Raw genomic sequence first — 15000 nt, 5'->3', positions numbered from 1 at the left:
GTAATCTATGGTGGGCTCGTTTAACGCTGAAGAGGAGGAAGAAGAGTGAGTTGATGACATCATACAACTCTTTAAAAGCAACATATTTCCATCACATGACATCATTCATGACGTCACGTTCCAACAAATCCATGTCGATGTTTGTTAAATGTAACAAACAACAAGGTCTCTTATAAAACAATGTGTGATTGTTTATTCATGACCTTCTGAAGTACTGATGGACCTGTTTGGTAGGAGAACTTGATGCTTTCTGACGTTCCACCTGCTGACTTTAGGCGGTTCCAGGTGTCTCGTGGTCACCGCGGTGGTTCTAATGGTCATTAAGAGGTCCTTAAGATTCTAGTGCTTCTTTAAAAGGTCGCAGGTGGTCATTGGGAGAATCTCGGAGTCCTTTTACGAGGTTAAAATCAGTCTTTATGAGGTTCTAGTGGTAGGTTTTAAGGGTTCTTTAGGAAGTTCTAGTGGTTCTTCAGGAGGTTCTAATGGTCCTTTAAGAGGTTCTAATGGTCCTTTAGGGGGTTATAAGAGTTATTTTTGGGGTTCTAGTGGTCCTTTAGGAGGTTATAAGGGTTCTGAAGGAGGTTCCAGAGGGCCTTTAGTAGATTTTGGGTGTATAAACAGTGTTAGCTTGTGGAGTCTTCAGTAACATGTATAACTCATATAACACATGGTGGGTTTGAAGATGTTTTATGTCGTCAGATTTGACAGATTTATTATTTCACAGAGAAAGAAAAGGAGAGTTGAAAGCTGCTCAGGTTTTATCTTCGTGTTACCACTGATGTCTTTCTGTTAGGGTCAGCTTAAGGTGAGAGTACATCTCCACGAGTGGATATAAGTCAACGTACCGTCCTCTGAAGTGATGGAAACATACGTGTGTGTGTGTGTGTGTGTGTGTGTGTGTGTGTGTGTGTGTGTGTGTGTGTGTGTGTGTGAGAAGAGCATGAATCATAATCCCGTCTTGGTTCGGCTGCGTTTAACAAGCTTTAGCCTGACTCTCCTATACATCACAAACACTGTGTGTGTGTGTGTGTGTGTGTGTGTGTGTGTGTGTGTGTGTGTGTGTGTGTGTGTGATCAGTCCTTGAGGGCTCACAGGGCGTAACAAGCAGCAGTTATAAGAGTGTGTTAGCTCTCCAGATGTCTGTGTTATCTACAGCCAGCTGTGTGTGTGTGTGTGTGTGTGTGTGTGTGTGTGTGTGTGTGTGTATGTGTGTGTGTGTGTGTGTGTGACCTTGTGTTGTTGACTGTTTTACACTTTATTATCACCTGTGTGTCTGTTTAACCTGCAGTCTGTCTGTCTTTTTCTCCTGTAAAGATGTTTTTATGGAGATAATCTGAATTTATTTTCACTGTGTCTTTCATTGCACCTTAAAGGCTGAAAGTTGTATCTTTACTCATCTTTAAACTGTCACATATTGCAGAAAATAAACATAGATATGTTATTAATATACATTCAGTTACATGTGTCTCCATGCAGCAGATCCGACTGCTTCTATAAAGAGTCTCCTTTACTTATATATATATATACTATTAGATTATAATCGGATGGAGTTTAACTACATTTCTATCATGAATGTTTGATCCGTGAAGGTTTCATATTTCAAGAAAAGCCATTTTAAAATCCGTGACGTCATCACGATGTAAGGCTGAGCGAGAGAAACCAAACCTGGAGGCCGGAAACATTTCTAGATCGTACACCGGTCGAGCGATTCGTATTTGATTGGACAGGAACATCCATGAGTCCCGACGTCAGCTGAACGATTCACACTCCCTCCAGAACTCCCAACAGCTGGTCACACTGACCCCCCAGTATCAGAGCGTTACTGGGATTAATGCTCTGACACTGGGGGGTAACACTACTGTTACTGAACAAACAATATCACCGACCCTCCTCTGAAGTCTTCATCTGATTGGTTAATTGGCTGTGATGAAACGCTCTGATTGGGCATACCAGCAGACTGTGTAACGATCCAATCAATAAGCTCAGACTGTGCATCGCCGCGGTAACCACAGGATGTCACAGAGCTCCCAGCACGCCAACACGTTTAACAGGGCAGGACGCTGCCGCTGCTGCTGCTGCTTGTTAATAAAGATGCGATCAGTTTGTATCGATCCGACATGACAGCGGTCGCATCTCGCTCTCATCTCTGTCAGTTAATGATGTCATAACGTCGGTTCGTGAACTTTAATCATCAAGTTTGTGCTTTTCTTTATGTTTCTGTCAGCTGTGACGATGATCTGACTCTCATCTCTCAGGTATAGACGCCATCTTTTTATTCAGGCTGTTTCCTGCAGCTCATTGATCCTTCATGTGACCGATAGATACACAAAACATCACAATCACAATCAAACAAAGACTGTAAGAGACTGAAAGGAAGGAAATCTGATCCATAACAATATTCAAAAAGATTTAAAAGTATTAAATTCATGAATCATGTAACAAACTCATGATAAAAGTGAATAAATTATGCTGGAAGTCACATGAATGACATCACAGCAGAGTTGAAGTTACTGAATAAAGTTAATTTAATGTGTTGTTGTGTTGTTGTTCTATAACGTCGCTGTGTGTCAGTGGATGAAAAATACAATTTGATACTTTTATATTTACAACTAACTCACGTTTATGAAATTGTCTCTTAAAATTTAAAGATTTGTTTGACTTTCAAACAGTTCAGACGACACATTGAGCTGAAAATCAATTATTACATGAAAGTATCCAAAAGTTGATTTGAGAGGAAATTAAATGTTTAACACTGAACTTTACCGCAGTGAGGAAGTGAAAACATGCAGCAAAAACGTCTCATCAGATGTGATTTACACAGTAAATCTTCATGTTGTTGTTTTGTCTGCGGCTGTAGTGTCGTTTGTTGTTGATGAAGCGTCTCTGAGTGACTCCGCAAATAAACGCACAAGATAAATAAATCTGGTGAAACGTTTAGCGGTGAAGCGTCTCAGGTGAGATCAACGTTTATTTTTTATACATATTTATGAGGAACGACTGTAAATGTTCTGCTTCACAGTCTGCAGAAAACCATCGACAGCTGCTGCGATTCTCTTACAACTACAAGTGTGTGTGTGTTACAGTGTGTGTGTGTGTGTTACAGTGTGTGTGTGTGTGTGTGTGTGTGTGTGTGTGTGTTACAGTGTGTGTGTGTTACAGTGTGTGTGTGTGTGTTACAGTGTGTGTGTGTTACAGTGTGTGTGTGTGTGTTACAGTGTGTGTGTGTGTGTGTGTAATCTGAGGGGCGGGTCAGACAGGAGGTGTCGGAGCGATCGATGCTCTTCAATCAATACTCATTGAAATTTCATGACGGTTGAACAGAGCGAGCCGTCGTCTGTCTGCATGACGGCTGATATTAACACACATTACTGGACGTGTGATGTCATCATCTCAATCCTCATTAACCCTTCCAGCCTCCGACGCTTCACTTCCTGCCGCGTTAATGTTCGACGTGTTTTATTATCAACATCTGAGGTGAAACTGATCAGCCTTCATATCCCAGAGGTGGAGCGTAGTACGTGTTATAAAATGATGATTGCACTGTGTGTGAGTGTTACTGTTTAATTGTTCCTGTCTTGTACTGAAACTCTCAGCAGACTCATCAGCTGATGTTAAAGGAAGCTCAGTATTATATTTGTAAAGAGGAAGACGTAGAGACAGAGTGAGACGTGTCTGGACAGGAGAACTGAAAACAGACAAGATGTTATCTATAAGTCTGTATTTTAATAGATTAAGAACAGAAGTGTAACGCCCACTTCAGGTGTATAAAACCCTGTTATCAGCCTTTTCCTCTGTAACCTCATCCTGTGTGTTGAATTCTGTTGTTTAACGGTCATTAACAGGACATGTTCTTTTAACAGTGTGTGTGACGGCCTCGGGGTTGGTGGGCGGAGCATCTCATCAGAGATGTAACACAGCTGATCAGGCTGCAGTCAGGAGGCCGTAAATCAAACCTCACTCCTCACCGCTCACACACACACATCTCTGTATTTATATATCTGATTTAATTAAAACATCTTATGTGAGGACTACGTCACACACTTTGAGTCCAGCTGTGACAGATGTGTGCGACCTGCTGTGTTTCACTGTTTGTGTCCTTATTTATTGTGCAAAAATATGAAAACCAATAAATTTTATTTAACCAACAAGAACTGCTGGTTGAGCATCACTGATGTCTGAATATCTTATTCATAATAATCCAACTCTGTCCCAGAAATTACTTTCATATTCAACTAAATCACAACAGAAAACAAATCATGTTTTCTCTCAACATGATGAGAAAATGTTGCTAATTAACATTTCAGTTGCAAAACTGTTGAACGAAACGTTCAGAGACAACAAACCTCGTTTTTTACCATCTAAATATCTGCTGTTGCAGTAAAATATCTGATGTTGCAGTAAAATATCTACTGTTGCAGTAAAATATCTGCTGTTGCAGTAAAATATCTGATGTTGCAGTAAATTATCTGATGTTGCAGTAAAATATCTACTGTTGCAGTAAAATATCTGATGTTGCAGTAAATTATCTGCTGTTGCAGTAAATTATCTGATGTTGCAGTAAAATCTCTGCTGTTGCAGTAAAATCTCTGATGTTGCAGTAAATTATCTGCTGTTGCAGTAAATTATCTGATGTTGCAGTAAAATATCTGCTGTTGCAGTAAAATCTCAGCTGGTAGGAACTGCAGCAGTACGAAGAGTCCTGGATCCACCCTGACCTCTGACCTCTGACCTCTGACCTCACATATACTGTGAACATCATCCAGGCAGAGATTACGTTTGTTAACACTCGGATATGAACTTAATTTCTTGGACACAGAGTCGCTTTATCTCCTGCGTCGTCACTCTCTATGGAAGCAGCGGTGCAATGCATGCTGGGAGGTGAGCGGGACTCCTGAGGTGTGAAAAAGCAGCTGCTGTATGAAAGTGAAGGTCATGTGACTGATGACATCACACACACACGCTGGATGGTGTGTGAGCCTCAAACTGCTCAAAGGTCATTAACATGAAGGTAACACACACACACACGCATGCACGCACGCACGCACGCACGCACACACACACACACACACACACACACACAGTCAGGGTTTGGGGGTTAATGAGATTTAAATGTGTGTAATTACTATGACAGCAGTGTGAACAGGAATCTGCCCCAGAAAGAAAAGATGAATAAACAGACAGAGAGAGAGAGAGAGAGAGACAGAGAGAGAGAGAGAGAGAGAGAGACAGAGAGAGAGAGACAGAGAGAGAGAGACAGAGAGAGAGACAGAGAGAGAGAGACAGAGAGAGAGAGAGACAGACAGAGAGAGAGAGACAGAGAGAGAGAGAGAGAGAGAGAGAGACAGACAGAGAAAGAGAGACAGAGAGAGAGAGAGAGAGAGAGAGAGAGACAGACAGAGAGAGAGAGACAGACAGAGAGAGAGAGACAGAGAGAGAGAGAATGAAGGGATAGAGATGGATGGAGGGAAGAAACGTCCTCGAAACTGACCAACAAATAGAGAAAGATGGTTTCATAAAGACACACAGAGAGAATTATTAATGACAGCTGTCAGATCCTGCTGTTAGCTGCAGGATTCACCAGCACCAGTCCACAGTGTACAGTATATTATACAGTATAGAGTGTATAGTATACAGTATACAGTATATAGTATATCTAGTATACAGTATATCTAGTATACAGTATATAGTATATCTAGTATACAGTATATCTAGTATACAGTATATAGTATATCTAGTATACAGTATACAGTATACAGTATATCTAGTATACAGTATATTTAGTATACAGTATATAGTATATCTAGTATACAGTATACAGTATACAGTATATCTAGTATACAGTATATCTAGTATACAGTATACAGTATAACAGTGTAAATTTTACGTTTTAGCAGCATTTCAACAGTCACGTTTCATTCAAATTTGGCTCAAATTTTGAAGCGTTGCAGAAGAAGAAAAACGATGAGACGACGTCATTAACAGAGCGACAGTCACAGCTCAGACGATGGAAACGTGATCTCATGGGATGGCGTATTAATAGCACGCCAGTTTATAAGGACACTGGTGTGTCATGTCTACGCGTTTTAAGCTTTTCACGTGTCATTTAATGCCATCGGTTAAGTTTTAGGCACAGAAACCACTCGGTTGGGGAAAGATCACGGTTTGGGTTAAAATGTCCTGCTGCTAAGCAACAACCCAACCAACCCGCCTCCTAACGAGGAAAATTCACCCTACAAAATAAAAGAAAGTCACGTTATATTAATTCATCTGAAACGTGTCACAACATAACACATAATACACATACTGACGTGTTCTTCATATGATTCCTCACATTATTTCTTGTGTCGCCGTAAGAACAAAAATAAAAACAAATAAGGATCAAAAACAATAAACAACAATAAACAATAAAGTGAGTTTAAACTGAAAAGTCGTCGCGTTGTTTCCAGAAGTGACCTGGTTTTGTTTTTATCTCCTTATTGGTTGACAGTAAAGACATTCTGTGATTGGCTGTGAGATTAGCCAATCAGCAAGCCCTTCACACAGACAACCAATCAGTGTGTGTGTTACCTGTGTAGACGAAGCGTCCCGGCGCTCCCTTACAGAACTGTTTGGACTTGTAGGACAGTGTGACCTCCACGACCCCGGGGATGTGGCGGGGAGGAGTCTGGACCCGGATGGCGTGAGGGGTGATGAGCTGGAGGTCGAGAGAGAGAGAGAGAGAGAGAGACGTCGTCTTTAGAGAGCGGGCACAATCGGCGTATTGACTAGCGATCGATCGGGCGTGCGTTACCTCGCTCCACACCAGCATGGTGCCGAAGACGACCTGCAGGCCGTCGAAGAAGTTGTCCCCGATGAGGATGACGGTGGCGCCGCCCGTCGTCCAGCCCTCGCTGGGACTGATGGCTTTAATGCAGGGAGTGGCTGCTGGACCAGAGACAGAGGGGGGGGCGGGCGGGGGGGGGGGGGAAGAGGAGGAAGAGGAGGAAGAGGAGGAAGAGGAGCACCCCGTCACTTATACCTGACAGTGATGTGGAGGCTTCTCCTGCTGTTGTTACAGTTTATAAATGTGATGAGAGAAGCTGGTGACGGTTGGACCAGCAGTTTGATCCCAGTATGACCAGCATGTTCTGTGGTTCTCTGGTGGTGGAACCAGTTACCCTCCCATCCACAGAGTCCTGATGGACTTATTAAATAAACATATAAACATGTACTGCCTGTTGGTACCTGAACCAGACCTGAACTTCTGTTTATGGTTCTTACTGGTGTTGTTCTCTCCTGACTGGATCCCTGCTGGTGTTTACTGGGAGAGTTCAAGTATCCTGAGAAAAGTTTGTTTCCGTTCAGATCTGATCGTCTTGGGACCCCTCAGATTTATCTCACGACCTCTTTGAGGGAGCGCGACCCACAGGTTGGAAACCACTGAACCACTGTTCAACACAACCGCAGTACTACTGAAGGTCACACACACACACACACACGCACACGCACACACACACACACACACACACACACACACACACACACACACACACACACACTCAGAACGTGATCTAATTGGGTCGTGGCTTTTATCCGCTTTAGCTTAGTTCACTTCAGCAGTACACACACTGAAAACACACACACACACACACATAGAAAACACACACGTACACACTGAACACACACACACACACACACACACACACACACACACACACACACACACACAGAACACACACACACACTGAACACACCCTCACTCGGCCGGTAATGACTACTTCTCTCTCTTCTTTCAAGTGCGGCTGCAGATTAATTATAAAGTGAAATGAAAGCACCGTGTGTGTGTGTGTGTGTGTGTGTGTGTGTGTGTGTGTGTGTGTGTGTGTGTGTGTGAAGCAGAGCAGCTAATCTCATCACTGACAATTTAAGATGACATTACAGCACCTGACCTCTATTCTATTCTACTCTATTCTATTCTACTCTATTCTGTTCTGTTCTCTTACCATCAAGATTCCTCCTACTTTTTGGTTCCCCTCAGCTGCCAGAGGAAGTCGTCTCATCTCGTTTAGTCTCGTCTTGTTTAGTCTAGTCTCATCTCGTTTATTCTTGTTTAGCCTCGTTTAGTCTCATTTAGTCTAGTCTCGTCTCGTTTAGTCTTGCCTTGTTTAGTCTAGTCTAGTCTAGTCTAGTTAAGTCTAGTCTCATTTAGACTCGTCTCGTCTAGTCTTGTTTAGACTCGTCTCGTCTCATTTAGTCCAGTTAAGTCTAGTCTTGTTTAGACTCGTCTTGTCTTGTTTAGACTCGTCTCGTCTTGTCTTGTTTAGACTCGTCTCGTCTAGTCTCATCTCATTTAGACTCGTCTCGTTTAGTCTCGTCTCGTTTAGTCTCGTTTAGTCTAGTTATGTCTCGTCTCATTTAGTCTCGTCTCATTTAGTCTCGTTTAGTCTTGTCTCGTCTGGTTTAGTCTAGTTATGTCTCGTCTCATTTAGTCTCGTCTCATTTAGTCTCATCTCGTTTAGTCTCGTCTCGTTTAGTCTAGTTATGTCGCGTCTCATTTAGTCTCGTCTCGTTTAGTCTCGTTTAGTCTAGTTATGTCTCGTCTCATTTAGTCTCGTCTCGTTTAGTCTAGTTATGTCTCGTCTCATTTAGTCTCGTCACGTTTAGTCTCGTTTAGTCTTGTCTCGTCTGGTTTAGTCTAGTTAAGTCTCGTCTCGTTTAGACTTGTCTTGTTTAGTCTCGTTTAGTCTTGTTCAGTCTTGTTTAGTATAGTCTCGTCTGGTTTAGTCTGGTTTAGTCTGGTTTAGTCTAATCTCGTCTCGTTTAGTCTAGTTAAGTCTAGTCTTGTTTAGACTCGTCTCATCTAGTCTAGTCTGGTTCAGTCTAGTCTCGTCTCATTTAGTCTAGTCTTGTCTTGTTTAATCTCGTCTTGTCTCGTTTAGTCCTGTTTAGTCTAGTCTAGTCTAGTCTCGTCTAGTCTAGTCTAGTCTAGTCTCGTCTAGTCTAGTCTAGTCTTGTTTAGTCTAGTCTTGTCTAGTCTAGTCTAGTCTTGTTTAGTCTAGTCTAGTCTAGTCTTGTTTAGTCTAGTCTAGTCTAGTCTAGTCTTGTTTAGTCTAGTCTAGTCTAGTCTAGTCTAGTCTAGTCTTGTTTAGTCTAGTCTAGTCTAGTCTCGTTTAGTCTAGTCTAGTCTAGTCTCGTCTCATTTAGTCTAGTCTAGTCTAGTTAAGTCTAGTCTCGTTTAGTCTCGTTTAGACTCGTCTCGTCTCGTTTAGTCTAGTTAAGTCTCGTTTAGTCTCGTCTAGTCTAGTCTAGTCTTGTTTAGTCTAGTCATGTCTCGTTTAGTCTAGTCTCGTTTAGTCTAGTCTAGTCTAGTCTAGTCTTGTTAAGTCTAGTCTCGTTTAGTCTCGTTTAGACTCGTCTCGTCTCGTTTAGTCTAGTTAAGTCTTGTTTAGTCTCGTCTAGTCTAGTCTAGTCTTGTTTAGTCTAGTCATGTCTCGTTTAGTCTAGTCTCGTTTAGTCTAGTCTAGTCTAGTCTAGTCTTGTTTAGTCTAGTCTTGTTTAGTCTAGTCATGTCTCATTTAGTCTAGTCTAGTCTAGTCTAGTCTTGTTTAGTCTAGTCATGTCTCATTTAGTCTCGTCTCATTTAGTCTCGTCTCGTTTAGTCTAGTCTAGTCTAGTCTAGTCTTGTTTAGTCTAGTCATGTCTCATTTAGTCTAGTTAAGTCTCGTCTCGTTTAGACTTGTCTTGTTTAGTCTCGTTTAGTCTTGTTCAGTCTTGTTTAGTATAGTCTCGTTTAGTCTTGTTCAGTCTTGTTTAGTATAGTCTCGTCTGGTTTAGTCTGGTTTAGTCTAATCTCGTCTCGTTTAGTCTAGTTAAGTCTAGTCTTGTTTAGACTCGTCTCATCTAGTCTAGTCTGGTTCAGTCTAGTCTCGTCTCATTTAGTCTAGTTAAGTCTAGTCTTGTTTAGACTCGTCTCATCTAGTCTAGTCTGGTTCAGTCTAGTCTCGTCTCATTTAGTCTAGTCTTGTCTTGTTTAATCTCGTCTTGTCTCGTTTAGTCCTGTTTAGTCTAGTCTAGTCTAGTCTCGTCTAGTCTAGTCTAGTCTCGTCTCGTCTAGTCTAGTCTAGTCTAGTCTAGTCTCGTCTCGTCTAGTCTAGTCTTGTTTAGTCTAGTCTTGTCTAGTCTAGTCTAGTCTTGTTTAGTCTAGTCTTGTCTAGTCTAGTCTAGTCTTGTTTAGTCTAGTCTAGTCTAGTCTTGTTTAGTCTAGTCTAGTCTAGTCTAGTCTAGTCTTGTTTAGTCTAGTCTAGTCTAGTCTAGTCTAGTCTTGTTTAGTCTAGTCTAGTCTAGTCTAGTCTCGTTTAGTCTAGTCTAGTCTAGTCTCGTCTCATTTAGTCTAGTCTAGTCTAGTTAAGTCTAGTCTCGTTTAGTCTCGTTTAGACTCGTCTCGTCTCGTTTAGTCTAGTTAAGTCTAGTCTCGTTTAGTCTCGTCTCGTCTCATTTAGTCTAGTTAAGTCTCGTTTAGTCTCGTCTAGTCTAGTCTAGTCTTGTTTAGTCTAGTCATGTCTCGTTTAGTCTAGTCTCGTTTAGTCTAGTCTAGTCTAGTCTAGTCTTGTTTAGTCTAGTCTTGTTTAGTCTAGTCATGTCTCATTTAGTCTAGTCTAGTCTAGTCTAGTCTTGTTTAGTCTAGTCATGTCTCATTTAGTCTCGTCTCATTTAGTCTCGTCTCGTTTAGTCTAGTCTAGTCTTGTTTAGTCTAGTCATGTCTCATTTAGTCTAGTTAAGTCTCGTTTAGTCTCGTCTCGTCTAGTCTTGTTTAGACTCGTCTCGTCTAGTCTAGTCTAGTGTAGTCTTGTTTAGTCTAGTCTAGTCTAGTCTAGTCTAGTCTAGTGTAGTCTTGTTTAGTCTAGTCTAGTCTAGTCTAGTCTAGTGTAGTCTTGTTTAGTCTAGTCTAGTCTAGTCTAGTCTTGTTTAGTCTAGTCTAGTCTAGTCTAGTCTAGTGTAGTCTTGTTTAGTCTAGTCTAGTCTAGTCTAGTCTAGTCTAGTCTAGTCTAGTGTAGTCTTGTTTAGTCTAGTCTAGTCTAGTCTAGTCTAGTGTAGTCTTGTTTAGTCTAGTCTAGTCTAGTCTAGTCTAGTCTTGTTTAGTCTAGTCTAGTCTAGTCTAGTGTAGTCTAGTCTAGTCTTGTTTAGTCTAGTCTAGTCTAGTCTAGTCTTGTTTAGTCTAGTCTAGTCTAGTCTAGTCTAGTCTCGTCTAGTCTAGTGTAGTCTTGTTTAGTCTAGTCTAGTCTAGTCTTGTCTAGTCTAGTCTCGTCTAGTCTAGTCTAGTGTAGTCTTGTTTAGTCTAGTCTAGTCTAGTCTAGTCTTGTTTAGTCTAGTCTAGTCTAGTCTAGTCTTGTTTAGTCTAGTCTAGTCTAGTCTAGTCTCGTCTAGTCTAGTCTAGTCTTGTTTAGTCTAGTTTCATCTCGTCTCATCTAGTTTAGTTTAGTTTAGTTTGAAGCGGTGAGAGAGAGACACATATCTACAAATCTTCAAAGAAACCACGATATAGTCCAACACTTATTTCCATTTATGTTGCTGGTTTAAAGCTGTAACAACGTCAACATCAGTATTCCCATCGAAGTCCCGTTCACCTTGTCTCACTTCACCATCAATAGACGTTTTCAGTTTCATGTGAATTACATCGCTGAGTACGTTGCTATGGACGCAGTTCCAACCATAGAAGCTAAGAAACTATTTCTTTTAGCAGAAGCAATAAAATCATTTTTAAATCAATATTTTGTGTCAAAGTGTTGATTTCTTTGGTAAACAGCAGTGTAATAAGCAGGATAATGTGATTCAAGTCCAGAGGAACAAACACTCATGTTGATGTTGAACCTATCAAACCTTCGCAGTCAGGAGTCAGTGGTGCTACAGTCAAAGTGTTTAGTGTTTGTGAAGTGTTGACGCCGTGTTAATCAGTCTCACACTGAGACTGTTGACATGCTGACTGCTGACCTGTAACTTCTCATTTTCTTTCAGATGTGTTTCACATCGGCCTCGCTGCTTTAAACAGAACAAAGTGCTGCTGCAGAGCGAAGACACAAACAGTAAAATGAGAGAGAGGGTTCAAACCCACGGGACTCTGCTGCGCTCTGATTGGGAGGGGTGGTTTCCATGGTTACTGTCTTTAATTAGGAGGGCAATTAAAAGAGGTTGAACGGCCTGCAAAAAGACACACACACACACACACACACACACACACACACACGCACACACACTGTCTGTCCTCTCTGGGGACAGCGAGGCGTCTGGTCTTCCTACCCACAAGCCACTGGGGCGATTTCTCTTCAAAGACCAAATTACTCTCCTCTCTCTGCCTCCACTCAGTTCAGCCTGCTGGGTTTAGCTGTTTTAGCGCCGTGTCAGAGCAGCTTTTATTATATTATTACATCATTTCAGATAAAATCAATCCACTCTGATCAGCTGTCTGTCATTACAACATGAATTCATTTTATCATAATGACTCCATTAACTAAATATTTTAATTTGCATTAACAGGAAACAGCAGAAACATATTAACATGATGAACCAGACAGTCCTGGATAACGTGTCCTTTCACTACGGAGTTCCTCAGGGTTCCGTACTGGGTCCTCTCATGTTTCCTTTGTTCCGCATTCACTTCAGTACAGAGTTTTATTAAAGGATGTAGTGAAAACTTAAACCTTCATACCTTCAGACGGGTCCAGTCTCCGGGCTCGGCGGCCATGTTTGGAGTTGTTGTGTACGAACATGTTGTCAGAGACGGCGAGAACATGACCGTCCACGTTTACCGTCGTAGACACCACCACCTGAAAACACACACACACACAAAACTTTACTTAAACCTGCAAGTTTTTAAAGCCAGAATCATCTGAAATATGACTGTAGTCTGAGGGAACAAACAGGGACCGGAGCACACGATTAATTCACAGACTAACGTTTGACACCACCAAGCTAGACCAGGAAGTTTATGTTCTTCTGTTTCTGACATGATGTCAGACTGACTACGGCAGCTTCCACCCTGACAATCATCATCCAATAGATCTGAAACCCTGATCAACCGATTATCTAGAACGACATATGTCACATATGTTGTTTGCTTCATGTCTTTGTTGTCGGTGTGCTCGAGTCCCTTTTGTTCTCTGGAAGTCTGCTGTCCTCCAACTGAGAGTCTTTCCCAGCATGCATTGGGTGACACAAAGGTCCATCCTCCTCTTTCTGTACATATTCACATCAATCTGCTTTAAAGATGTTGATATTTATTGTGCACAAATCAAGAAATCGTCTCAATGGAGGCACTAAAGAAAATGACAGAAGGTCACCAAGAGAATCAGAGTTCGTCCTCTGAGGAACCTGAAAATCCAAGGAAATGATCACAGAAGACCACAGTCAGTATATATTTTATTATATTATTAAATATATTTTTGCCACCCAAAAAATAATCAAAGTCATTTTTAAAGATCTGAATCAAATCACAATGTTTTTCATATGTGAAGTGTTTAAAAATCCTGAAATAAAACAAATTTAATCTGCATTTTTTTGTTCTGTGGCAGAAATCCCTGCTGAGACCTGTAGACGCTCAAATAAAACTAAAATAATAATAAATAAAAGGTAAACAACAACAAATCAACAACCAAAACAAAAAGTAAAGAAATACAATTTAAAAATGTCAAGTCTCATTTTAAAATATAACAGAATAAAAACTAGAATATGTTTTTAATAAATAATAATTAAACAACAACAGTGCTGCCATCTACTGTCTGATGTCATGGCGTCTCTCTGGACGCTGACAGTTCGCCGGGCGGCGGCCATTCATCATCCCCGGTCCGGTTGCCGTGGCGAGGTTGTTGCTGTTGATCCATGGCGACGGAGCAGAAGGTCACGGAGAGAGAGCGAGTAGAGGTGTCCTCTCTGTCGCCACGGTGACTAACCAGCACATCCTTCACCCCTGCTGTCGCCACGACAACCGCCGACCAGTCCGGAGGCTTCACCTGACTTCACCTGTCTCACACACCCCCCCCACACCCTCCTGGTTTAACTGGACTTAACATCCTGTCAGCTCGCTCAGCGCAGCGTGGAGAGAGAGTGTGTTACTGTGTGTGTGTGTGTGTGTGTGTGTGTGTGTGTGTGTGTGTGTGTGTGTGTGTATATGTGTGTGTGCGCGTGTGTGTGTGTGTATATGTATGTGTGTGTGTGTGTATATGTGTGTGTGTGTGTGTGTGTGTGTATATATGTGTGTATGTGTATGTGTGTGTATGTGTGTGTGTGTGTATATATGTGTGTATGTGTATGTGTGTGTATGTGTGTGTGTGTGTATGTGTGTGTGTGTGTGTGACAGCAGACACACAGGAGGAGAAAATCCTCTAACAACACGTCTCCTCTTTTCTTCTTCTTTTGTTTCAGACTGAAACGTCTCAGCAGCAGTCGGACGGATTCACACGTTCATCTTCCTCATGAGGATGAGGATGAGGATGCCGACTTCTCCTCCAGCAGATCAAACATTTACTTTAGTTTATGAACGAATATCTGCAGCATCTTTATACTATTATCACTGTACAGACTCTGACTGTACTCTTAGTATGATAATAATAATAATAATAATAATAATAATAATAATAATAATAATAATAATAATAAAGTGCTTTAACTGACAAAACAAAAACAAAAGATGAAAATTAAGATAAAAAGAGAAGAAGAAAGATGAAAAGACGACGGGATTTAAAGACGTCACAGGAAGTTACTGACCGCACGGCATCGTGGGATTGACATCTTCAGACACTTTGATCCGTTTTGTTATCAAACCAGTCGACAGAGTTTCTCCATCATTAAACTGATGACATCATCCTCTCACGTGACGTCTCCGTCTTTGATTCTCCATGTTGTTTCTTCCTCTTCATCTTCCTCTTCATCTCTTCATCTTCTCTCTCTCTTTCTGCTTGTTCTTTCTTTTTTTTGTTATATTATTTAATCCACCTTTTTTTCTTTTCCTCCTCTTTTGTTTTCTTCTCT

At 41.4% G+C, this 15000-nt stretch overlaps 1 protein-coding gene across 5 annotated transcripts in view; it reads right to left on the bottom strand.

The window, feature by feature from the left end:
* The window catches only part of LOC122971124 (transcription factor COE3-like), a 75226-nt gene that overhangs the window by 19755 nt on the left and 40471 nt on the right, over positions 1–15000 (bottom strand). For 3 of the 5 annotated variants that reach the window (XM_044337644.1, XM_044337641.1, XM_044337643.1), the window contains exons 8-11: positions 12683–12800; positions 6791–6924; positions 6568–6694; positions 1–26 (exon numbers count right to left, since the gene is read on the bottom strand). The exon at positions 1–26 is cut by the window's left edge and continues 63 nt beyond it. In XM_044337644.1, coding sequence (XP_044193579.1) covers positions 1–26; positions 6568–6694; positions 6791–6924; positions 12683–12800 — 405 coding nt within the window. The remainder of the gene's footprint in view (positions 27–6567; positions 6695–6790; positions 6925–12682; positions 12801–15000) is intronic. The other 2 variants (XM_044337642.1, XM_044337645.1) reach the window with 1 other exon arrangement.

This window comes from Thunnus albacares, chromosome 20 (assembly GCF_914725855.1).
Source record: "Thunnus albacares chromosome 20, fThuAlb1.1, whole genome shotgun sequence".
Lineage (NCBI taxonomy): Eukaryota > Metazoa > Chordata > Actinopteri > Scombriformes > Scombridae > Thunnus > Thunnus albacares.
This window is presented reverse-complemented; position numbering and strand designations above follow the sequence as displayed.